Source organism: Halichoeres trimaculatus, unplaced genomic scaffold (genome assembly GCF_033239565.1).
Source record: "Halichoeres trimaculatus isolate MK-OKI-2021-1 unplaced genomic scaffold, fHalTri1.1 fHalTri1_scaffold_1, whole genome shotgun sequence".
Classification (NCBI taxonomy): Eukaryota; Metazoa; Chordata; class Actinopteri; order Labriformes; family Labridae; genus Halichoeres; species Halichoeres trimaculatus.
The window spans coordinates 33,331,981-33,355,984 of NW_027437179.1; the positions used below are offsets into that span (position 1 = coordinate 33,331,981).

Genomic DNA, 24,004 nt, shown 5'->3' on the forward strand with positions numbered 1-24,004 from the left:
AAATCAGAGCAGCAGAAAGCATCTTATCTCTGAGAGCACAGAGATATCCTCTGATATCCTCTATAGGGCCCCCTCACAGTGAATGACTTTAACCTTGTGTGTGAGCTGTGGGCTCAGCACATGACAGAGGGGTGGAGAAAGCGTCGTAGGGGCACGGCACTAAGCCTCCCACAGCCAATAAGAAGTTGACTGACCTCTCTATTTAGCACCATAGTGTCCACATCGTCCAGCTGCTTGATCCAAGTGCTGAATGAACTCAACTTTTTAGCTTTACTCTCACCGGACTCGCAGATGAAGTCTGGGGCTGAGGTGCTGCAGGCAACTTTTGATCTGTCACAGTGGATATAGAGGCACAGATCTCTTCCTAGAGGATCTGTGAAACATATGCAGTGACTTCTTTTTTTATTCATTTCATACATATTCAGAGACTCACAGTCCCATTCAATGAAGTCTGCAGTCTGATAACGTGCCTCAGAGACGGCTGTTTATCTGCGGAGCTCATCAGGCCCAGACCAAGAGCTCCTGACAAGGTAAGATGCTTGAAACACACTCAATGCACAATCAACATCACTCCTAAAATAATGACTTACATGGTTATTTATGAGAGGTGGATTGCTTTGTCAGTGTTAAAACAACACTTGTTAAAAGAGTGTGCAATTTTCCTGAGCAAATATTTGGTGTGATTCTTATCTTTAATTAATCAGAAAATTCACCAGATCAAATAAGTTAAACTTGAATGTCCCTGAGGGGGGATTTTGTTGCTATCTAACACAAATACAAACACAACACAACATGTCTGCAACACCTTTACTAGATTTCTTCCAAGATGAAAAAACGAAAAACCAGACAAGAGGGGTTTATAATCTGTTTAGAAATCAACTAGCAGATGGAACAAAGGACGATCTGCTCCTATTAGTGTTACCTTTGGGGGAAATAAACCTGTGCTCTGGATGGAAGCATCTGGGAGTGAACATATGAAGGATGTTTGGGAGGGAAAAAAGGGTGTGTAACTTTGAGGTGACCCTCGCTTTATACAGGTGATGGAGGTCATGACTAAGAGACCGGGGAGCCACGGTGGAATTTTGGGCCTCATGAAACAATAGTGCATTGGGCCTCACAACCTCAAAACCACAAAGGTTTATATGTTTGAAGGGCCCTTGTTTGTTATTGGCCCCTGACTTTTCTACTCTGTACAGCACCCCTGCTGGCAGAACTTATAGTCTAATGAAACAGCATTAAATATTTGGCCACTGTAACTGAGATTCTTAAAATAAATGCCAATAGGACTTGAGGCACTAAGCTGTGTTTTTCTTTTCTGATACCAATTCTAATAGTAAGACCTGGCTGTTTGCAGAGCACCCCTTTAATACTGGCACATAACCAATTATGCATTAAGGTGGAGGAAAAACTCAGATCATAAGTGATTTTTGCCTGGTATTAGTGAATTTTTGTGGGTGTGTTGGGTTTGGCTGGGGCAGAGCCAGACAGCAAGGGGAAGCAGATCTACCTTATCCACTATTTCAAACAGGTGTTGTACTTTCAAATCTACTTATTTTGAATCTTTAAAGGCCCTGTAAGGACTTCATAATTGATCTTGAAATAGTCTCACTTTTAATTTTTGCCTATTCATAATCCATGATTTAAAATGAGATTATCAGTACCAAAATCGGTTATTTCCAAATGCCGCAGTATCTATACAGTCGTGGCCAAAAGTTTTGAGAACGGAAGTTTTGTTTTTCCCAGAGCTTGTTGCCTTGGTTCTTGTGGTGGAAATGTTTTATTAACTCTAGAGTGAAAAGTGATCAGATGAATTGTGTTTAACTGCAAAGTTATTCCCTGCCATGAGAGATCACCTTTGTGAAAAACAAAATTTGTGCCATTCTCAAAACTTTTGGCCACGACTGTAGCCATGTTGAACATGAATATGTTTACTAAATATAGACCAAAAGACCCTTTGATGAAATTACAGTGTTTGGCAAAGTTTAGCAGTGAGAAGCAAGATCTTTCCCTTTTCTTGAAGAAAATGATTTCTTGGATTTATTTTATTGTAATGTTGACACTGGGGTTGGACAGAAGAAAGCTTTAAAGGAGATTGATTGAGCACAAGCTAAAACACATGTTAAGCTGTTTGTGATATTGTCCATTCCAACCCACATGCAGCCGTTATTCTGCAGTGGTCTGTTCAAACTTAAGAGTCTATCAATAAAATGAAGGGCGAGGTTACGTTAGCTCTGCTTGGTGAGGTTGACGAGCACTTGTAGGCCATAACCATACTAAAGTTCCATGTTACAGACTCATCACAGAGCACCGGGCTGTCACTAACACTAAACAGGTAGTCTGCTCACCTTCTGGACACTAAACTACACAACAAACTAAGTTTATTAAGTGTTATTGTTGTTATGTTGCATCGCATCCTATAAAAAGTTGAGTTGAACAAACAAAAGTAGTTTTAAAAAGAAGAAACGCTCTCTCCTTTCATTTGATTCCAAAACAAACGCCATGGAAAGAGTCACATCTTTGTGACAGTGGGTGTTGGTGCTCATGGGAAACGGAGTCGAAGATCAGATTGATTGTTTCTTCTGATTGTTCCTCTCTGATTTCTTCCAACACTAAAGTAAACACACCCCTGCCTCCAAACATCCCTGCAGGAAGATGCTGGATTTTATGGGAATCCTGTTGAAGCCTTGCTTCATCCTGCCTGCTGTATTTAGGTTTTGCTGCTGTCTGTAGCTCAGACTCCACCTGGGTGAAACACACACACACACACACACACACACACACACACACACACACACACACACACACACACACACACACACACACACACACACACACACACACACACACACACACACACACACATACAGGCTCGAGGACTCGAGGCCACACACCATTTCTCAACAAAGTGGACACAACAGACAAGAAATACTGCAAATGCAGGCAGAGATCATGTTCCTTGCAGAAACAGACAATGCCACACTTTAAGTGGTTTGGAAGTGATCACTGAGAGGGATTATTTTCTTAGGAAGCTTTGATTTTTTTTCTTCTTGGGAAAATCCCTCCCATTCTGCGTTCAGGCTTCTTGTCTAGAAAGTGTCAGAGTACTCATATTGCTTCTGTGCTGCCACCGCCTCACCCTTGATCACATATCGGGTGCAGGGGCCTCCTCTGAAAATCAATAAACATTTCTTTGGTCTCGGCTTCGTGTATTTGGAGGAATGTGGCAACGCCAAAGTAATGTTTATTGATTTTCAGAGGAGGCCCCTGGTCCCTGAGTGATCAAGGTTGAGGTGGTGGCAGCAGTGCAACAATTTAAGTTTACAACCCAGACACAATCAAAAGTACCACACAATTTTGCACGGTCTTACCCTCAAAATTGGAGCGTTTAAGTTGGATTATGTGAAGTCAGGGCATTTTTTTCTGTCTTCTGTCTTGTAAAGAGCAAATAAATCAATGCACAATAATGAAACGTTTTATTTGGGGTACAAATTTTAAGAGTACTTTAATTTCATCATTAATTTTATTGTATGAAGCAAATATAAGGTCATGGATGTTTGCCTATAGGTAGTTCTGCAGCCATTTTTGTTAGGAAATGTTCAAGTTTTCAGGTGTTAAGTAGCCTAGGATCTCTGCATGGAAAATATCCAATTTAACTTTTTTGTTGTTGTTTGAATGTTAATAAAACTGATTTAAAAAATGCGTGCAGAAAGGAAGCTTGGCCTTCCTGGAGGCCTAAATATTTAAAAAATGATCCTTTTTTTCCCCTTCATTGAACTTTTCTGAAGATACTTTTGTTCTTCCTCTAACTTTAGCTGCTAACTGTGGTCTATTTCCATCACTGAGCCTCACAATGGAACAAAAGTAGACAGGCTGATTATTCCCTGTAGCCCTCTCGGAGCACGTATAGAGGTGGGGTCCTTGAATGCAGCATATGGAGGATATTTCTATAAGGAGGACGTGCTTCACTTAAGCTGGCCTCCTGCTAATTTGGGTCAAGTCTAACAAAAGGGTTTTATAACTTCACATACCAAGCCTTAGGTCCAGACTACGCTGTGAGTAACTCATGTTGGATAAATTAACTCCGAAGGGGAGAAAAATCTTGTCTCCTTGAAGCAGTGACATCAAAGCCTCCTTAGCTGATGTCCTCTGCAGAGCCCACCCTGCTTTGTGCTGGTGTGTGTGTGTGTACATGTGTGTCAAGTGGCACTTTCAGGCCACCCACTTTAACTTCTTTATTTAGACCTTTACAGTACGGGAGGGTAAGACTTGATACCTCGGCTCATTTGTCTACTTGTATTATTTTCCTGAAAGAATGAACTCTGCAGCTTCCACTGAACTGTTTGAGACTTTTCTCTCGGCTACAGAGACAAGCAATCAATCCTGTGTGAAATTATCTGTTTTATTCATTATTTTGGTGCTTTTTCCATTTTATCTGGAGTCCCATCTGTCTGAAGTTGTTCTGCCGTTCATCATCTGATGTCAGCCGCTGAATTTTTCATTCTGTTAAAATGTGGGGAACTGCCTGTGCTGCCACTAAAGTGCATATCCCCAGCATACTGTCCTATTTGAGAGGCCGCCTGGTGGATGTAAGAGGATTGTGCTCACACTGTGAAGCCTCTTTCAACCTCTCCTGTCAGTGGACAGAGCTTCAGTTTCAGAGTGGGAAACAGTAACGATGGAAAGGTAGACTAACAGGGTCAACAATCAAAATTCTCTAAATATTTTACAACAGGGGATTTTAAATCACGCACAATTGGAGAAGTGAAATTAAAGTTAAATTAGTAATCATAAATGTGTGACTGGTGAACTTTGAGTTTTGTAGTTGCATCTAGTAAGCTAAAAGCAAGGCAAGTTAAAAAGCAGTAGCATTTAGCCGCCTTGTAGCATGACCTACAGCAGACCTTATCCTGTCCTATTGAACACTTGATATCTAATAAACCTCTTCATTTTAAAATAAGTTGCTGTCTGTGCAACAACTGGAGAAAGCAACATATAAATTGAGATGATTTAATGACAACTTAACCAAAGTATGATCTCTTTTTGTTGAATTTGTGAAGGAAATTTTTCTCTAATGCCGGCCAAGTAACACTGATTAAGTTTGCCCATTGTTGCTTCAGACGTCTCATTTAAGTTCTGGTAATTTTTTCACGTTTTACTGGTAAGCTTAGATCTTGGTTCTACTTAAAGAAAATCCGGGCTAATGGATAGGTTTAGCATTGATTATTGTCCAAGTTCAGTATGTTTGTGAACTCAAAACCTCAAAAATAAAGCCATTAAAAAAAAGAAGACAGCCAACTGCAGCTGTTCCAGCTGCGATCAAAGCAAAAATATTTCCTGAATTTGTAATTACATTGCCACTTAATGATAGCAGCAACATGCGGTATGTGTTGGTTGTGATCCAGGAGACTCCACCTCCTCTTTGTGATGGTGTGGAGTAAAACCTAGAAATAAGAGTTTGAGTTTACTCTAAAGTTTAGGCTCACATGCTGACACCTTTCTGAGTTTAATGCAAATACTTCAGTTTTAAGAAGACACACACCACTTAACATCCAAACAAATTTCTTATAAATGTACTCTATATGCAAATTTCAGTTCCCCCAAATCTAACTGTTACTTTCTAATAATTCTAAGTGACCATAATGTCTCTGTGCAAATAAATACAAAACAGCTCCCACCTCTTTCCATTAGGCTGCCTATTGCATGTGTAGCATAAAGCAGGAGGCACATTTACAGCTGCACAGCAGCAGCTCGAGTCCCAGCTCAATAACAAAATTTCTTTAATGCATTAAATATTCACTACTCGCTGCACACTACTGGCTTATCCAATAAGTTTTCAGAGAGCTAAACCAATTCATCAACCACATCAAGTCCTCCTCGGCTAAAAAACACTACATCATCACCCACTCCTGAGTGTTGCCCTGAGCTATTGAGTAGTGTGAATTCAACCTGTATTCACCTGATCGATGCTTTCTCTGGGTCCTCTCCCCAGTGTAAACCGTACAGTAAGTTGTTTGACTCTGCAGATGGACTCTTATTTATCACCTCTGAAGTGAGACCAGCTGGAGGGTGTTTCAGGAATACATGCAGAAGGAGAGTCAAAGCTGAGAAAAGCCAAAAACAGCATCCTTAATCTCAAGATTTTTGTCCAGCAAGGGAAATATGTATTGACCATGCAGCTCCATTTCCAAACACTGGGCAAAGGTTCTGTGGAGTCCTCACAGGTTCATATGGAGAGCATACTGAGTGCTTAGCATGTTGATGGTGAATTCATACAGTGAGTGAAGAAAGAAAGCACCTGCCACCTGAGAGTAAGAGAGCAGATTAGGTCGATAGACTGAAGATGAGATGCATGAGGAAAGAAGAGGTGAGGGGGCAGGAGACGGATGGAAATGAACAAAGATCGATTCTGTCAGACAGCAATAAACATGGATGTCTTCCACTTGGGAAGGAAAAATACATAATTAAGAAGTTCAAAAGAGGTAAGAAGTGTCTTATAGGGACAAGATAAAAAAGAAAGAAAATAATTGCTGAATCTTTGGCTGTCATTCTTTGTGTGACAGGACCATGATTCCTTTTTTCCCCTCAGCTTTGAAACATTCAGTCCGAGCAGCTCTGACATGCTTGTGTATCAGATTTGTAAATGACAGCAAAGTTCACGGTCATTGTTATTCAAATACTGTAAATACCAGCTCTGATTCATAATCAAAAGTTCAAGGGCGAGCACATTATCACTCCAGTGACAGCCTGTTAGAGCTTCTGTTAGATCTCTGAGTCACTCATTGCAAATATATTAAAACACCTTTTGGTAAAAAGACTAAAACATTCCATGTGTTTTGTTGCAAACCAGCTGATTGTTCTGACATCAGAGCCGAAGGTCTCAAAGTCTCGAAGGTCAAGCTTCCGATTTGTTGCATATTATTTGAACGATAGTTTTAACAAAGCAACCATTTACTGGATACTTGAAGCTCAAGTGTTGACATTGCAATTAAATACAATTACATTAATAATGTGTTCTCCGAAGCTCTTCTGGCTGCAAAGCTGAAATAAATGTTTCTATTGATGGTGACATAATGCCAAGTCTTTCTCTGATAAATTTTGTTCTGTCTACTGAAAAGGGACTTAATATCTGAAGAACCTCTGAAAATCGAGTGAAAATGGCGCCAGCTGTTGGCGGTCCTGTGGGCTACACACCTCCTGAGGGTGGCTGGGGATGGATGGTGGTCGGTGGGGCCTTCATCTCCATCGGTTTCTCCTACGCCTTTCCCAAGTCCATCACTGTCTTTTTCAAAGAAATTGAGGCCATCTTCAATGTGACCAGCAGCCAGGTGTCCTGGATTTCTTCCATCATGCTTGCGTGCATGTACGGCGGAGGTGAGCTAATAAATACAAACTGTAAACATGGGTTTGTTAATGCTTGATACAGAAGGTTGAATCTATTGCTGGTTTTTGGCACTGCAGATATGGCTCAGTTGTAGTATCAGATGTTAATCAGTCCTAATTGTAATTGATTGTTGATTATTTTAGCATAAGTTTACTTTAATACCTACAGTGACTTGATGTGAAAGGTCTTTTCAGTATATTACTGTACAAAGCCTATGATTATGGGGGGATCACAGTAATGATGCTATACAAGAAGATACAGTAATGATACTGTGAATAAATTTACAGTGAAGTATTTTTACATTAACATTTTTAAAGTAAAGATTTGGAATTCAATCCTACATCTTGCTATTAACACACCAAACACTCCACTGCATCCTATGTCAGGACACTGCACTGTGCCAGCAAAACGAATATGAGCTAAGCCAACACTCATGGGCACTTAACATAGCCTTTGTCACTGTTGTAGTAGGTGAATGTGATATGAAACTGAAAAGAATTTCAAGCTACCAGAAAACTTGAGAAAGTGTTATAAAATCCAGCCTGTTCACAATTTCTTCCTGTAGTGTTCAGCTAAAGCTGACCCACTATTTTGTGTTCAAACACAAACTTGCACAATAGCCTGTCATCCTAAATTTGTCTTCAGATACTCCACAGATTCCCAGAACTATAGTGCAGCAGGAATCAAACGTCTCACACTGAGGTAAAACAATACTGTAACTCCTCTATTGAAGTTTTGTTTAGAAAACTGCAACATTATCTGTCTCAGGGGCACATGAATGGTTTTTATCCACGTATTGTTTTCCCCTGGGCTTTGAGAGCTGGAGGCCAAAAAAGGATTTGTTCTGTTCCTTCGATGGGGAGATGAATGCTGCGTGATGTCACACAGGTCCAGCCGGTCAGGTGGTGATAAGGGTCCATTCATGTGCGTGATATTCAACACGGAGAGAACAGAGTTCAAAGGAGCTCTGCTCGTCCCTCAAGACTGTCTGCTAAGGAATCAAAACACAGCACTTCTCTGTACTCAAACGTGTGATAAACTGGGAAAATGATGACTGAAGCATCTTTTTTTTAATCGGAGGGAAGTTTCAGGAAAGTTGCTTTCGTTTGCTAAACTGATGAGAAGTGGGAGATAATAGAGCATGTAAAACTAGTTTGTATCCGATACTCAAATTGGAACAGAGTGATATGAGTAAAATGAAACATCCAAATGGGATAAACATAGTTACATTGGGGGGTGTTTGTAGCAAATGGATTCAGGTTATTTACAGTAATATTTCCCGCTAAAAGTTGCAAAAAGCTCACCATCATCACATAGCGGTAAATGTAGTACTTGATTTATTCTTGGCTTGTGTTTCTTTTTTATCTTTCTTTGTGGCTATCACCACTGTCAGCAAGCTGTGCATCACTTTTCATATTGAGGAACACCAACATCCAAGTCTTATTTCTGCCAAACCTTTACAGTTCATTAAATTCCGTCTTCGTATTTTTGTTACTTAATCTTTTTTTTACATTCTTAATCATGTTATAGTGTCTTTATTGATTGGTTTAAAATTTTAAAACTACAAAAATACATACATAATTTTAACTTATTACCTAAGAGGTTCCATATTTCAAACTCAAGTTCCTCCCAATTTACAATAATATTCAAACTGTAAAGTCAGCTGGGCGAATGGCAAAATGTTATTAACATATAATGGCTAATGTTTCTAAAGTAACCCCTCACCCCCAGTCAGTTGTTCTTTTGGGGTTTAAACGGTGCTTGGATCTAACAATTTGAGTCCTTGGAAGTGATACTTAATGATAAGTAAAACCCTGGCTCTCTAGCTTACATCATATCTAGCCAACAAAGTAACTAGCATAACATTAAAACAGCTACTGGTGAGGAAAAAAGAAACTTGCTAAGATGTGCTTGAATGCTTGCAATACCTGACATTTCAGCTGACAATTTTTTTTTCTCTCTTTTTTTTTTTTAAAGATACATCTCTACTTACTACACTGACTATTGTCTCCATTTCTTTGTTGCTCAAACAATTGAAAAGCTGCAAAACTGTTTAAATATGAAATCAGAGGAAAATGACTGCAGGACAAATTTAAATATAATGCATTAGCTTGAACAGTATTACAGCTGGTAAGGGTAAAAGTGCACACTCAAGTGTAGTCTTTAACAAGAATATACACTTCCCCAGGAAGAAAAGGAGTTGCTTGTGACTGGGCATCACATTCCTGCTAGGGTTAAAGGTAACTCAGTTATAAAGAGGGAACATGTGATAAGTCTTAGGTCTTTCATAGAGGCTTGCAGTGTGACTTACACTACCTCTTCGATAGGCTTAAACTAAGATACTTGCATCTGTCTAAAGAAGTTAAGAGCCGTGTGTGTCTCAAAAAACAGGTGTTTGATCGTTAATTCATGCAAAAGTATAGATGTAAATAAATACACATGAATATTCATGCTAAGTGGAAGTTAGTGAGAAAATGTTTGTCAGCACTGAGTGGATGACAGCTGAGTCTGTGGCAAACATTCAGAGCACATCAGCAGGAGAAGTTCATTAACAACCTACTGTTGCGTACCTCTGCACCCTTCCAATTTTGGTCTCATTACATTCATAATATTCTACATTGGTGTGTCTTGAACCTTTTTATCCTGAGCAACTCTCCCTGCTTGGCGAAAGGAAAGAACTCATTGTTAGTGTGGAGACCGGCTGCATTACAATTTATAAAACCCTTTGTCTTGCACCGTGCTGGCAAATGAGTGTGGACAACCTCTAAACAAAAACTGTCAGTTTCTATTTGGGCTCATTGGACAGTGCTGGGATTTGGCAGGAAGGCAGAAGTGTCTTCCATGTGGGTCCTCATACTCATTTAGGCAGTTGTTATAAGCAATAGATGGAGATGGGGTTTTATGACCTGAAGCCTGTATGAATATTTAGTCATGTGTTGACAAGCCTTAGTAATTATCTTAAATGCTTAAACAAGGGAGACTGCATATTAATGAGTTGATTTACTGTTTCCTCAATGTGACAGACATTATTTGGAACTAACATTGCTTTCAATGTAATTTAATTAATAAAGATCTATTCCATCAGTCCCGAGCCTCAAAACACGCACTCATCCCCCGCCCATTTATCTGAACTCAGGTTCTTCTAGTAGTCTGTTAGAATGCATTTAGACCCCTTTATTATCCTTCTATCATTTCTTTAAAAATCCTTGAGCCAAGCACGAGAATATTTCATAAAGATTGTCATAGCCTTTCTGACAGATTGCGCTTTAAATGGCATGAGTACACATCTACTGCAGTGCAGCACTGACAGAAATGATTGCAGAAGTTGTTTGAGTTTGCTGAGCTACAGCTGTGACACTGGAGCTCTCTGGTGGTTCAAAAAAGAACTGAGAATTTCAGCATGCATAGAAATCACAACCTCTTTGGCTTCTAATATGTGTATCTGTGTGTTCCTTCTTCCCCTGCAGGTCCTATTAGCAGCATCCTGGTGAATAAATATGGAAGTCGTCCTGTTATGATGGCCGGAGGATGTTTGTCTGGGTTGGGCCTTCTTGCTGCTTCTTTCTGCAATTCTGTTCAAGCACTGTACTTTTGTATTGGTGTGGTGGGAGGTACCTAATTTTAACTTTCTATATTTTGAAGTTTGAGCATGAGTCACCTATTATAATTTGCACTCTGGCGCCATCTAGTGTTTGCCAGTGATAAAAACATCAAAATGTCTGGACTCCGGACATAAAATGTGTATTTCTTTATATGACTTGTGAATAATTGGCAGGGGTTGGATAACTACAAAGGGAAATACCGGGAAACATGGATTAAAGAGCTTATATTTTTTACAAATTTCACTTGCAAAATTCAGTACAAGGTAAACAAGGAGTAAAGGTTAAACTACTTACTAATGGTTTTAGCTGGTATTAAACTTTTTTTTTTTTTTTTTTGTTAGGTTTGGGATTGGCCTTCAACCTCAACCCTGCTCTTACCATGATCGGAAAATACTTCTACAAGAGACGTCCCATTGCGAATGGAATTGCGATGGCTGGCAGCCCTGTGTTTCTCTCCACTCTGGCTCCTCTGAACACTTGGCTCTTTGATCAGTTTGGCTGGAGAGGAAGCTTCATGATCCTGGGAGGCTTGCTGTTTAACTGCTGTGTTGCTGGTTCCCTCATGAGGCCCATAGGACCAAAACCCAAACCTGTAGAGAGGAGCACAGAGAGGAGGACTGTAGTGCAGACCATTAACAGCTTCATCGACCTGACTTTGTTCAAGCACCGTGGCTTTTTGCTCTACATCATGGGCAATATCGTCATGTTTTTTGGCCTCTTTGCACCACTGGTGTTCCTCAGTAATTATGCAAAGAGTAAAGAAATCCCTAAAGAGAAGGCAGCGTTCTTACTGTCCGTGTTGGCTTTCGTTGACATGGTTGCCCGACCCTCAATGGGCCTTGTAGCAAATACAAAGTGGATCCGACCCAGGATACAGTACTTCTTCGCTGCCTCTGCGCTTCTTAACGGCATTTGTCATGTTCTAGCACCAATATCAGTTGACTACTTAGGCTTTGTGATTTATGCTATCTTCTTTGGCTTTGCATTCGGCTGGCTGAGTTCAGTGCTGTTTGAAACTTTGATGGACCTGGTGGGGGCACAGCGCTTCTCCAGTGCTGTTGGGCTGGTCACGATTGTGGAGTGTGGCCCCGTATTGTTGGGGCCTCCTTTGCTTGGTGAGTACATGACCAACTTTCTCAAAATGATTTACCTATTCAAATACGGGTTACTACATCTTAGACATTACCAAAATAATGAATTATTACTGTTTGTCTTCACAGGGAAATTCAAAGACATCTATAATGATTACAAGTACACGTACCAGGGCTGCGGGATTCTCCTAATTGTCTCTAGCGTCTTCCTCTTTTTGGGCATGGGACTCAACTATCGACTCCTGGACAAGGAAAAAAAGGAGGAGGAGAGGAAGGCCAGGGTAGGAGGCAGAGAACAGAAGTCAAACAGGGACAATGCAGCCAAGGAGGTGGCTGAGGCTAAAAACACAGAAGACACAGTCTGATACTCTGATATCATGTAAAGCTACATTTTTATTCCATTTTATGTTGTTTTCTGAGGCATATATAGACCTATAAAAGTACAAGAAGATAACAGATGAGTATTTTTCTGTTCCTGTATGATTTTTTTTAAGCTCTGTGCCTATAATATTCAAACATATATCAGAGCCTTTTACTTCCTCATAAAAAAAAAAATCCTCACCAATACCTCTTATTTTATGTAACTGATTGACTATCAAACTTTGCTTAGCTTTTTATCTTACTTAAATTGTTCAGATAAAAAGTTGTATGGAGTCTTTGAATCTCAGATGGCCTCACTTAAATTCAAAGTTGCTTTTTTTTCAACACACAAGTTACAGTATATTAACTCTGAAATGTACCAGATGATAATAAATGATATTCAGCATGGAGCATTTGAAGTTCAGTGCTGTACTTTTCAAGGCCAGCAGAACACTGAAAGTGTGTATTATAGTTTTCAACAGACTTTTCTGTCACAAATGAATAAAGATTTTTGTCTGTTCATATAATGCAGGTATTGAGCATACTTGGTGCCTACTTTGTGACATATGTATCACTTATCCTCTATTTGTCTTATAAATATAGATTTCTCTGTGTCTACATGGTGGAAATTAAAAGCACATTTATGGGCATTAACTCTTTTTTTCTGATAACAATGTATATTCAGCATTATAGGAAAATGTGCCACTGACTGCAAGTTACTGGAAACAATTGTAAGAAAATTAAATAAAAAGACTATAGACAAAAATGCTAAAGCCTCATTTGTTTCTTCTCTGAAACCTGCTGAAGACTTCTCAATAAAAAAAAAGTCCTGTCTTGTATGTTACTCCTTTCATTTGGGAATAGAGTTTCAGGGTATTTGGCTTTATAATAAGTGGCTTAGTAGGAATAACCTGTGATATTTTTTTGTTTTTCATTAGTGCTAAATGCGTAGCTATAATACACTTTTTGTGCAAGAGAGTACCCATAGGACCTAAGGCTTCAACTGGTGGTTACAGGAGCTTTTGATGATGAAGAGTAGCTTCTTTGCACAACGTAAAACAACATTACAAATGCGTCTTCATTTTAATAACACAAAAACTTAGGTAACTGTCATCAAAAATGCGTTTCGTCAGCCCGTAGAGCCCGCTGCTTTGTCTAATTTGAAACGTTGTCCGATAATGGATGTATGGACCGTTGACATTACGTCAGTTGGAAGAGAACAGGTGAAACCGTGCACGCGCTCGCACACATCAACCGTTGAAAACCGTTAGTGTAGCAGTGTAGCTTAAGTCGGACTGTTGAGTTCTTACTTTAAAAGGTAAATATTTATTTAGACCAACAATAGAAAGGTACCCGGGCTATTGTTTATCTAAACAACTTCTGATTTAAAGCTATTTAATTTTTTATACCTTTCCACGAACGTGTTTTGTAACGTTTAATGAGTTAGGTAAAAGTTACCGCACTAGCTAGATAAGCTAACTCTACTAAGTAGTTGCGCTTACCAAGCTAAGTATGATATTAACCTTTTGTATCTCGATGAAATTCAACAGTGTTTTATTTAATGCGAGCTTTACAAGCTAAATTTTAACATGTTCTAAAATGGATGAGTAATGTATCTGTGGCCATAACAGGATGGAGAGAGACCGGCGTTTTAACTTCAAACTGTGGGTACCTCCCAGGCTGGATAAAGGTCAGGTATCTGTTACTCGACCTCAAGAGACCGTTGAAAACCATGTTGATATCATGAATACAGTGGAGCAGGTGAGAGAAATGACAGCTTGAGCCACAAAATCTGCAGTTTTGTCATGAAATTTACTTCTTGTTCTTTTTTTTTCTTTTTAAGTCGTTTCCTTCACAAATGTTGAATTCAAACCGTTATACATGAATCATAAAAATCTTACAACTGTCCCCAAGTTAGTCCTCTTACACTTATTTAAAACAGTTTTTTTTAAGTGATTTATGTATCTTTAAGGCTTGAAATGAAGTGAAATCATTTGGTTCAATTTAACTGACACTGACACTGCTGACACTGCCCTTGCAGTATGATTTTGAGCTTCCAATTGCTATGCTGGTAAGATTGAATGATGGTAGGTTAAAGGGCTGACTGTCAGGCTCTGTCACATCAAGTTCATTTTAGGCCATTATCACTTTTTAATTTTTTTTACATTTTTTATATTCATGAAAGTCTTGACTTTTTACACCCAAACAGCACACATTTTTGAAGAAGAGAGTTTTGTTTAAAAAGAGGTTGGGAAATTTTGCATTTCTAGAGGTAAAAATTCCTTACAAATATCTTAAAATTTACATTAAAAACATTTTTAAAAAAAAAAAAAAAAGCTACAGAGATGATTCCAGTGAAAATGTACATTTCTGGTGGAATGATCCAGTTAATCATCTAATGATGGTTGTAGTTCTTGTGTCAATTGCACTTTTGTTCTCTGTATGTCTGTGTGTAACTTTGTGTTTTTGTGCCACTGACAGTCTCAGCCAAGACCCCTTGAAAAAGAGGTTTTTAATCCCAGTAGGACCAACCAGTTAAATCTATAAATAGAAATTATTGAATGCAAAAATGCGTAACACTCAATTATTCAGCTCAATAATTATTAGCCGACACTGTGGGCAATGTTTTCTTGTTTTAAGCTGGAGGCAGCTGTTTTCTGAAAGAAGTGATCATTAATACCTGTGATGACAAAGCACAATTGATGTTCTCCCACAGGGCTACAGCAAGTGCTCAGACAAAGAGCAGGTTATGTGTTTCCCCAGTGCAAGCATGGTTGCACCTACTAAACCAACTAGACAAGGTATTTCTCAACACGACCAGTTGCATAACTTAAACTAAAAGTACCAGCAGCTCATATTTTTACCGAACAATAAATTTGCTTTTTTTCTGTCTTGTACAGATTTCCCTAAGATGAAAGCTGTGCCACCAACGGAAAAGAACGAGGTACATTACATACATAGTACATTACAACGTGTTATGGCCTACACTTTACTGAAAAGTCAAGACAGCTAATTTCTGTGCAGGCACTTCAAAATGTTTGGCTCATTCAGGATTTTTACACTATGACTTTTCACATCCTTTTCACTAATGTTGTCAGAGATATTTCACTTTTTTACAATTTTGGTCCCAATGAAATGAATGGGACATTTTCATAATACATTACAACTAGGTCTGGTAACACTTCACTGAAAAGTCAAGACAGCTTATTGTTTGTTTCCCCAGTTTAACCACAATACCGGTCAGCTTTACTCCAAGCTATTTGATGAAGTGGAGAAAATAAAGTCCTGGAAGGTCCAAGCAGACTCAGACACTGTGAAGAAGGAAAGGAGGCTGCAAGAAAACAAGAAAACCATTGAAACACAGCGGAAAGCCGTTCAGGAATTACAGGTGAGTGCTATAGTGACAGTTGTTCCTGTCCCTGTTGCTATACAAAACAGTCGGTTTAATCTTTTGGCATTAAGCGACTTTTATTAATAAAGTTACAATATACACTAAAACCCTTGGTATCTGTTGTGGATCCAATGTGTGTTTTTTGTCTTTGCAGTTTGAAAATGAAAGTCTGAGCATGAAGCTGGAGGAACAGATCAGTGAAAATGAGGAGCTGAGGGACAAGTATGAGTTTAATTTGTTTAAAAATTATCGTAGACCAAAGAGAAAGGTGTCTAATAAGAAGGACTTCAAACGTTATATAAACACAAAACGCGCAGCTATATCAAAAATGCTTTGTGCTACTCACCCAATGTATGCTCTGTAGAGTTTAAATATATGTGACAACATGATTGTAAAGATCTGTTTAAAAAGTGTTTCAAGACTTTAAAATGTTGTAATTTTGAAAAACAGAAACAACTCTACAAGGACCCTGTGTAATATACTTAAAGACACTTTTGAACGGTCTGCTGAGAAAATGCATTTATGTAAGTAAAACTTCAATTTCTGTGATGCCCATAGCACAATTTGAATCAGAGAAACGAAGAGTTAATTATTACATTTCCTGTTTTAATGAATTTATTTTTTCATTTTGCAGTTGAATCTGAGCGAGAAGAGACACATCACCTTTTTGTGGAGAAAATTGGACACATTGAAGTAAAAAACATTTTGATTCATAACTGAATACATTTTTTTGGGCTACTTTGTTGATCCTTTTACTGCTGACTTGTTGTCCTCTAGAGACTGGTCAAAGCATTTGAAAGCCTCCAAATCCAAGTTGAAGCCGATCAGCAAGAAATGGAAAAAGGTTTTGATTTTTATTTAATATTTGTTTCTTTTACTTGGTCTATATCTTAAGTAACTTAAATATACATAAACAAAGGTTAAGATAGATATCTATTGAGAAAATTGACCTACTTGAGTTGACTTAGTCCTCAGAGTTTTTATCTTTTGTGTTCTCAGTAAAAGAAGGCATCCAGCAGTTTGAGGTCCTGAAGGAGAAATACAATGAAGAATATAACATGAAAGAGCAAGAGGTTAGTTAGCTGCATCCACATCAGCTTACACATGAACCCAGTGGAAATGTGAGTTTTTAAAAAAAACAAACACCAAAATGATGCCTCTTTCGCAGGTCACAGCTCTTCAAAATGAACTTAAGAAAAAAGAAAATGAACTGCAAAAGATTCTGCTTGATTTCGGTGAAACCCAGAAGCACTGCAAACAGCTTGAAGACACAACAGGTGATATCATTGTATAATTTAACAGGAAAGGATCGTGGCTGTTTATTTTTGGTTTTCATGATTTGCCTGAACTGCCTAAGCTGCTTTGATAACCCTTGCATTATTTTCCCTGCCAAACTTGCGTTTCTCAAATATTTGATCCCCCTCATTTTAAATATTAAGGTATTATCTGAAAAAACAGTTAACTTGTGTTGTGATTATCCTTTGTTTTTGTTTGTGACAAACCTCTATGCTTATCACAAAGCTTTAGATGCAGCCCGTTTCTCTTTTTCAACTAAATTCATTGGACAAGCAAGTGCTCCTTGTAATTTCAAATTAAAGAAGCTAACAGAAAAATGTTTCTTTGTGTGCATTACAGGTAAACAACATGAACTTCTTCAAATGTCAGAGACTGAGAGGGAATCCCTTCTTCAAAAACTGCAGAGTGTGGAGCAGTGCTTGAAGGACACTGATGTGAGTGTGATGAGATTCATGACACTCAAATGAAACTCAATCTCATTTGACCCCTTCTTTCAAACTAAAATGTTTCCTTCCAACAGAAAAAATGTGAAGCTATCACCGCACAACTAGTCAAAAGTAAAGAAGAATACGCGAAGATGATTCAAATTAAAGACTTAAGTTTACAGGAACTGAGCACTATTAAAACTCAACAAAAAGAGAAGCTGGAACGAATTCAGAAAACTATTCAGGAGCTACAGAATTCTCTCTCCTGTGAGACACAGAGGTATGATTAACTTCTTGAAAGTCACAGAAATATTCCAGCCAAAAAAAATATGGACTCGTGCTGTAATATTCTTCATTCAAACTTTTTTAGGGCCAAAGAACTTGAAGCTAAACTGAGTTCAAATAAAGAAGAACTTGAAAAGAAAAGCAAGCTGTTAGGTAATTCTCTGAATGTACTGTGTTGATATTTTACATTGGGTTTTGAAACATTAACACAAAATTTTTAAATCAACAGGAGAAACCATGAAACAGAGCGCTGAGAAAGATGGACAGATACATAGCCTCGAGGATGAGCTGGTACAATGTATTTATTTTGTTTTTTCATTTTGTTACCAAAGAGTATCTTGAAGAAACTTAATATATGATATTCTGCTCTCAGGACAAAAGATCGCTGTCTAATGAGTCTTTCAAGATTAAGATAAGGGTTGTTGAAGACAGAGTGAAGGAGCTTGAAGCTGAACTTGTAAAGAAAAATGAGGTGGCACAGCTGCTAAAGGTGAGGCAAACAAACACATTTACAAGTGAATCTCACGTTTGTTCCATATGCTAAAAATGACAGCTAAAAATGCATGCCAAAGATGAGGTTTGGATTCTGTTGCAGAAAGACGCGGATGTTGCCCTTGCTGAAAATGTTAGACTGAAGAAGACTTATGAAGCTGCTGAAAAGGATCAAGAGGTGTTTGTATGATTTTATTTTTTCCTGCTCTCATACTGTAGACATTTTGGGGTGAGGTGAGATAGAATGTATCCTGTAAGAAGGTTCATATTATTCAGAAAATTTCTTCACAGCACTATCTATTTTGATTTACCCTCAGGTCAAAGTGAAAGAGCTCGAGCAACAACTGTTTTCGGAAATGAAGAAAAAAGAAGAACAAGCCTCTGAGATGGACCAACTACAGAAAGACTTCACGCTCCATGAGTAAGTTCCTTTAGAACACTCCTCCATATTCTGAACATTCCCAACAGCGTATCATAAAATGTCTAATGTATATTTTATTTCATTTCTAAGAGAGAAGTACAAAGAGCTATTATACAACTTTAATGAGCTGCAATCTGAGAAAAAGGCCATTGAGAAGCAGTTGAAAAGTGGATCTTCTAATATGAAAGCTATTAAGGCAAGCATTAAGGTCCAAATTATCTGATCGTATATGAAACCTTGTCATCATATGCACAGCAAGTGTTTGCACTTGGTGTAATGTTTGTTGCTTATTGTATGATAGTAATCACACACTTAATTTTTCAGGCGAGTGAGGAGAAAGTCATGAAACTTACAAAGGAAATTCAAAGATTGGAAGAAGAAAACCAAAGCTTGAGGTGGGTTTGACTTGAAGAGACTTAACCAGTTTTCAACACTTAGTAGTTTTCAAGATTTAAAATAATGTTCTTTTGAACAGAGAGGAAGTAAACACATTTAAAACCGAAATCCAAAAGAAATGTCAGGACACTGAGACCTTGCAGCAGAAAACTGAAGAAAAAGTAAGCATGCTGGCTAAACCAGTTATTTTGAAAAAATAAGGATTCAGACAAGAACGCTTGGGGTTCCAAAGGTTTTAAATGATGATTTTTTTGTGCGCAGTGTGAACATTTGCAGGAGGAAATAACTGAAAAACAAAACAAAATCAAAGCTGTGGAAACTAAGGTGATTCTAATTCTCTGAATTAAAAAATACTTTGATTATTTTTCTCCCAGAAAGTTTTAAGAAATTGTTTATTTCTTTGTTCTTTGTTTCAGCTGAGCAATCTCAGAAAAAAGTTTGATCTAAAGCTAAAGGCAAATGAGGAGTTCCAGAAAGAGGTTTGAACCTGCAGATACACAAAATGATGGTTTCCTTCCTTATTGGTTCTACATTTCACCTTTAAAAAAAAAAAAAAAAAATTGATTTTCTTTTTTTCCAGAACAAAGCGCTAAAGAAACAGATAGCTAATGAGATCGCAAAATCCAGTGAACTCGACATAACGGTACGGTCATTTTATTAGAACAATTAAAACCCTTTATGGTAAGAAAACATAGAACAAAACCTTAGATAACTGAATAAGACCATCAGAAACTGCTGAATGTACTGGAATCTAAATCAACGTCAGTAGCAGAGCTTGAGAATGAAGTGATATATTTTTACATGGGGAAAAAAACACATTTTTAACTTTTAAGAATTTGAAAAAAAAATCAACAAAAATGATTTTCTTTGAAGGTTCAAAAGCTCAGATTGACAACAGCAGAGGCCATCAAGAACAGGGAGGATACAGAACTCAAGTACCAACACAAAATAGCAGATATGGTCTCACTAATGGATAAACACAAGGTAAGATTGTTGTGGATTTTGTGGTTTGTTTGGGGCTTTTTTTTGCCTGAAAACACTTTCTCATAGCAGTATCATCACTCTAAATCCTTCTGAAATTGAACTCTTTACCTCTAGAGCCAGTATGACCAAATTGTTGAAGGAAAGGATGCACAGCTTGATGAAAAGAAAAACAGAGAAATGGAAGCTGTTGCCCAGATAAAATCACTGGTATGATGCTTCAGATTTCACTCAATACTTAAAAAGCAATGAAACAAAATCCTAACTTTGCAAAAATACAATGTAATCAGGAGTTGGATCTTCTGAAGAATAAGGAAGAAAATGATCAGCTAAAGCAGCAGCTGAAGATAGAAGTGACAGAGAAGGTAAACAATATTGATTTTTCAATCACTTTATTTTTGGCTTTCATCTGGAACAGGATGTACTCTGTGAGGCAGCTCACTCTTTAATGAACTCTTCTCCCTGCTATCAGGCAAACCTTCAGACAGAGCTGACTGATCTGAAGAAAGAAGTATCATTTATGAAAATAACTCAGCTGTCTGAAACTGGAAACAAGCAGGTACAAAATCTGTAGATTAGCAAACAGACTTGCACCAATAACATGGTTAATAAGCATTTTTCTCAAAGTTCTTGTCTCTTTCTTTAAAGTATTCACAGCGGAAATGCTCAGACACTCTAAAACAGAGCTTTGCTAAGGGATATGTGTTTGACCTCTCTAAGTGCAGAAAAACTCCTTGCAACAGCAAAGCAATAATCATAAATGTAAGTTTAACCAAGCATTTTTTTTCATTGTAATTGTGCACAAAAAGAAAAAGGGTGCTGTCTTGTTTGTCTGTTATCTTTGTGCGAACGCTGTCTTTGATGCCCAGTTCAGAGCAGGAGAGTAAACTGCTTTCTGTGGAACAAGTCACTACAGACCATGACTTAATATACTATGAGTGCTTTCTGCTGTCATGAGTCTTGATTTATTTCCTCATTAGGATAAAGAGTCAGATGTTGAATTCATGAGGACACCCTGTGGAACAACACCAAAGACCCAGGTAGGTACAGTTTAACAAAGTTAGAAGTATATCTTAACTGGCTGTAGTAAAAGAGTCTGCAATTAAGATGCACATCAGGTTGTGAATTATCAAATATTCATACTGTCATAATACTGCTCACTGACATTCATTTGGCTTTACAGGAAATTCAAACTGCAGACCTGAAAACCCCACAGAGTGTTCAAAAGAGGACTGGAGGATCATCAAAGATCAAAGTAATATCAGCTTTCATTCTGACATTTTCCAAAATTAGTAAAGAAATAAATGACTCCTGCTGGCATTTACTCTTTGAATCCTTCACAGTCCTACAGAATAAGGACTCCACCTTCTACTGGAGAGGCTGCATGCTGGGGGAAGAGCACAGTGGAGCTTGACCCCAAGTCTGATGGCTCAGACCCATGTGACCTCTTGGTCAGTCAGTGATTCTCTTCACTTTGTGTCTTTTACACCTTAAGAGCTCATTCTGATACTTCTTTTTAACATCCTTGACAGACTTTTGTGAGTGCACCCACAACCAGTTTTCCTGTTCAACCCAGCACACGTAACATCTTCAAAGAGGTAACACAGTGACTGTGCTGCAACACCATTTGAATAACAAATTTTGAAAAATAAATTAACTCCTGCTCATTTTGACTCATCCAGATCCAGAGTCCAGTGCCTCGCAAATCACCAGGGAATTCCTTAAAGCTAGCTGCAATGAAAAGGATGAGAGATGCTGGTTGGACGGCTGTTAGTGGCTGTGGCAAGAAGAAGAAGGACAATGAGAAGATTTTTGCTTAAGTAGTCCAGTTACAGGTCAGATAAGTAGTAGAAATAACCTTTTTTTTCACAGGTTAATATATTCAATCTTCCATATATCGATGCACATATAAACTGTAAAAGATAAAATATGAAATGCATTTCTTCACATTAATCAGAACGAACCAGCTCTAAAGTATTAAAATAAGAAGTTGAGGGTTCAGTAGTTCTGAAGTTTAAGGTATTTGTTCATTAGATTAATCTTTATTTGCTTCACAAGTTGAATTTAATTAACTGTTACTTGCCATATTTGTTTTAAGGTTGGTCCAATTCTAGTTCTGTTTTCAGAGAATGTGTTTTTAGTTGTGTTTTAAGTTGTGTTTAGTGGGATCTAATTTATTAAGCACAAATTTATATTGCTATTTTGAGAAAAAATGTTGTTCTATCTGAATTTAGCTGATATTGTTATGTGTTCTGGTATTAACAGCGATAAAAGTAAATGTGAAATCCTTCAGTATTGTCTCTGATTGAACACTTTCCTTTCTTCTCGGTTTACAGAAGTGAAATTTCAGTCCTGTAGTAAGTATCATCCACTACCACAGGTGTTATCGCACTGTGAGAGCTCTGTTATGTTCAATGAAGAAACTCCAGACGGAATTGAGAGTCCTGCTCTTGGGCTGTCGGCACATTGTCGTATATTGGATGGCCGTCATAAAGTCCTCCAGAAATTACCAGTGTGTCTTCATCTGTCACAAAAGTATCTGTTAAAAATTCAGCAGGATTTTTTAACTGCTATTCATTCACAGAAAATCTCATAATGAATTTGAGAGGAAAGGACCCCTTACCTGCATCGTCAGAGTTTGTTAGAGGCTGAGGCAAGTACTGGATGTTGTGTTTGCATTTTTGGAACATAAACAGAACAAGTGCCATGGCAAACACCCCGAGAATGATGCTGAAGACAATAGTCATATTTAATTCTGAACTGTTCAGGCCCAAACCTGCCAACATAAAGAAAATTCTGATAAATAAAGCAGCTCAAACAACAGCTACATACAGTGATGGAAATGAAATCAAAGTTTGAAAAGGAAAAATAAAGACGTATTTTTACCTTGTGTGGTTCTGAGCATAGAGTCTGAGGTTGTGTTGACAGTGTGATGTGAAGTAGCTGTTGTGTTCACTGTGATATCAGGGGAAGTTATGTAACCTCCCGTGGTCTGCACTGATGGTGTTGTCGCTGCAGATGTTGTGTATGTGCCTGGCGTAGCTGAAGTTGTTGATGTATGATTTATCTGTGGAGTCGTGGTACTTGTTGACAAAGTAGTCTGGAAATGAGTTGTTCCCTTGGTTGTGGCTGCTGTAGTTTCGTTGGTTGTTTCATTTCCTGAAGTTGTGCTAGCAATTGGGGTTGTGTTCTCAGTCAAGTTTGAGATCACAGATGGAGCAACTGTCGTAGTTGTGCCAGTTGTTGGACGTGTATCTGTGACGTTCAAGTTATCGTTTTGAGGCCCAGCAAAAGAAAGGGCCAAAAGGGAGCAAACCAGAGTAGCAATGATGGTATCCATGGCCATGAAGTCCTGTACCAAGAAACAAATGTAAGCTAAAAATACTGAAGAGTCCGTTTTACTCTTACTGATGCTGTTCCTCCTTAAAAGCAAAATACATAGCATAGAGTGTAGTGTTTGAAAAGAGGTCACATGTAATGACTTCTCATAGATCACAGTAACGTTTTAGCTCCAGGAAATGACTTCAGACACCACTCTGTAAGCACAAGGCAACACAGTAACTATTTCCTCTGATTTGTTGTATTCTGGTCAAAGGAAACTTTTCTGATTAACTTTCATTTAAAAGCTAAACTATGTCTAAACAATGTTAGGAAAAAAATCAGCTCACCTTTGTTAGTTGCACTGAAAACAGAAACCTGGTTTAACTCCTTCTGTGTGTGCCTCCATTTCATGGCCAACTAACACTTCCTGCAAACCGAAACAGCTTCAGGTTTGATTTGTTGCCACACTGGCAGGTAAAAGTGGGCAGGCCAGTGCTTTGTTAACTTCCTCTTTTGTATGTTGCCATGGAGACAAAGGACAATGTTGTAAAAGAGATAAAGA

The 24,004-nt window shown here is 38.2% G+C and overlaps 2 protein-coding genes across 3 annotated transcripts; both read left to right on the forward strand.

Annotated features, from left to right (window-relative positions):
• The first annotated feature begins 220 nt into the window (after positions 1-220).
• LOC141798717 (monocarboxylate transporter 1-like) lies at positions 221-13,184 on the forward strand. Of its 2 annotated transcripts, XM_074680532.1 has the most exons (6): positions 239-309; positions 426-530; positions 7,116-7,371; positions 10,849-10,992; positions 11,325-12,098; positions 12,204-13,184. In XM_074680532.1, the coding sequence occupies exons 3-6, from the start codon at positions 7,155-7,157 to the stop codon at positions 12,437-12,439; spliced, it is 1,371 nt and encodes a 456-aa protein (XP_074536633.1). In that variant the 5' UTR covers positions 239-309; positions 426-530; positions 7,116-7,154; the 3' UTR covers positions 12,440-13,184. The 2 variants fall into 2 exon arrangements, with proteins under 2 accessions (XP_074536625.1, XP_074536633.1); XM_074680524.1 differs by having other exon boundaries at positions 221-530.
• Positions 13,185-13,695: 511 nt separating this feature from the next.
• sycp1 (synaptonemal complex protein 1) lies at positions 13,696-22,070 on the forward strand. Its single transcript, XM_074668860.1, has 33 exons — positions 13,696-13,752; positions 14,066-14,195; positions 15,151-15,235; positions 15,335-15,378; positions 15,658-15,822; positions 15,980-16,047; positions 16,276-16,349; positions 16,460-16,518; positions 16,603-16,669; positions 16,825-16,898; positions 16,994-17,102; positions 17,461-17,555; positions 17,642-17,826; positions 17,917-17,984; positions 18,061-18,122; positions 18,205-18,321; positions 18,641-18,744; positions 18,835-18,952; positions 19,069-19,139; positions 19,220-19,301; positions 19,402-19,464; positions 19,557-19,619; positions 19,721-19,783; positions 20,014-20,124; positions 20,239-20,331; positions 20,412-20,486; positions 20,594-20,680; positions 20,770-20,883; positions 21,102-21,161; positions 21,305-21,376; positions 21,465-21,572; positions 21,654-21,719; positions 21,804-22,070. The coding sequence occupies exons 2-33, from the start codon at positions 14,067-14,069 to the stop codon at positions 21,939-21,941; spliced, it is 2,889 nt and encodes a 962-aa protein (XP_074524961.1). The 5' UTR covers positions 13,696-13,752; position 14,066; the 3' UTR covers positions 21,942-22,070.
• Positions 22,071-24,004: the final 1,934 nt, after the last annotated feature.

Excerpts from the sequence above, each read along its gene's own strand:
- sycp1 (XM_074668860.1), top strand. The coding sequence starts at position 14,067 with ATGGAGAGAGACCGGCGTTTTAACTTCAAACTGTGGGTACCTCCCAGG. Across the intron at positions 18,322-18,640 it reads AGGTGGCACAGCTGCTAAAG|GTCAAAGTGAAAGAGCTCGA; the intron begins GTGAGGCAAACA and ends ATTTACCCTCAG. Across the intron at positions 21,377-21,464 it reads GAGGATCATCAAAGATCAAA|TCCTACAGAATAAGGACTCC; the intron begins GTAATATCAGCT and ends AATCCTTCACAG.
- LOC141798717 (XM_074680524.1), top strand. The coding sequence starts at position 7,155 with ATGGCGCCAGCTGTTGGCGGTCCTGTGGGCTACACACCTCCTGAGGGT. Across the intron at positions 10,993-11,324 it reads TTGTATTGGTGTGGTGGGAG|GTTTGGGATTGGCCTTCAAC; the intron begins GTACCTAATTTT and ends TTTTTTTGTTAG. Across the intron at positions 12,099-12,203 it reads GTTGGGGCCTCCTTTGCTTG|GGAAATTCAAAGACATCTAT; the intron begins GTGAGTACATGA and ends TTGTCTTCACAG.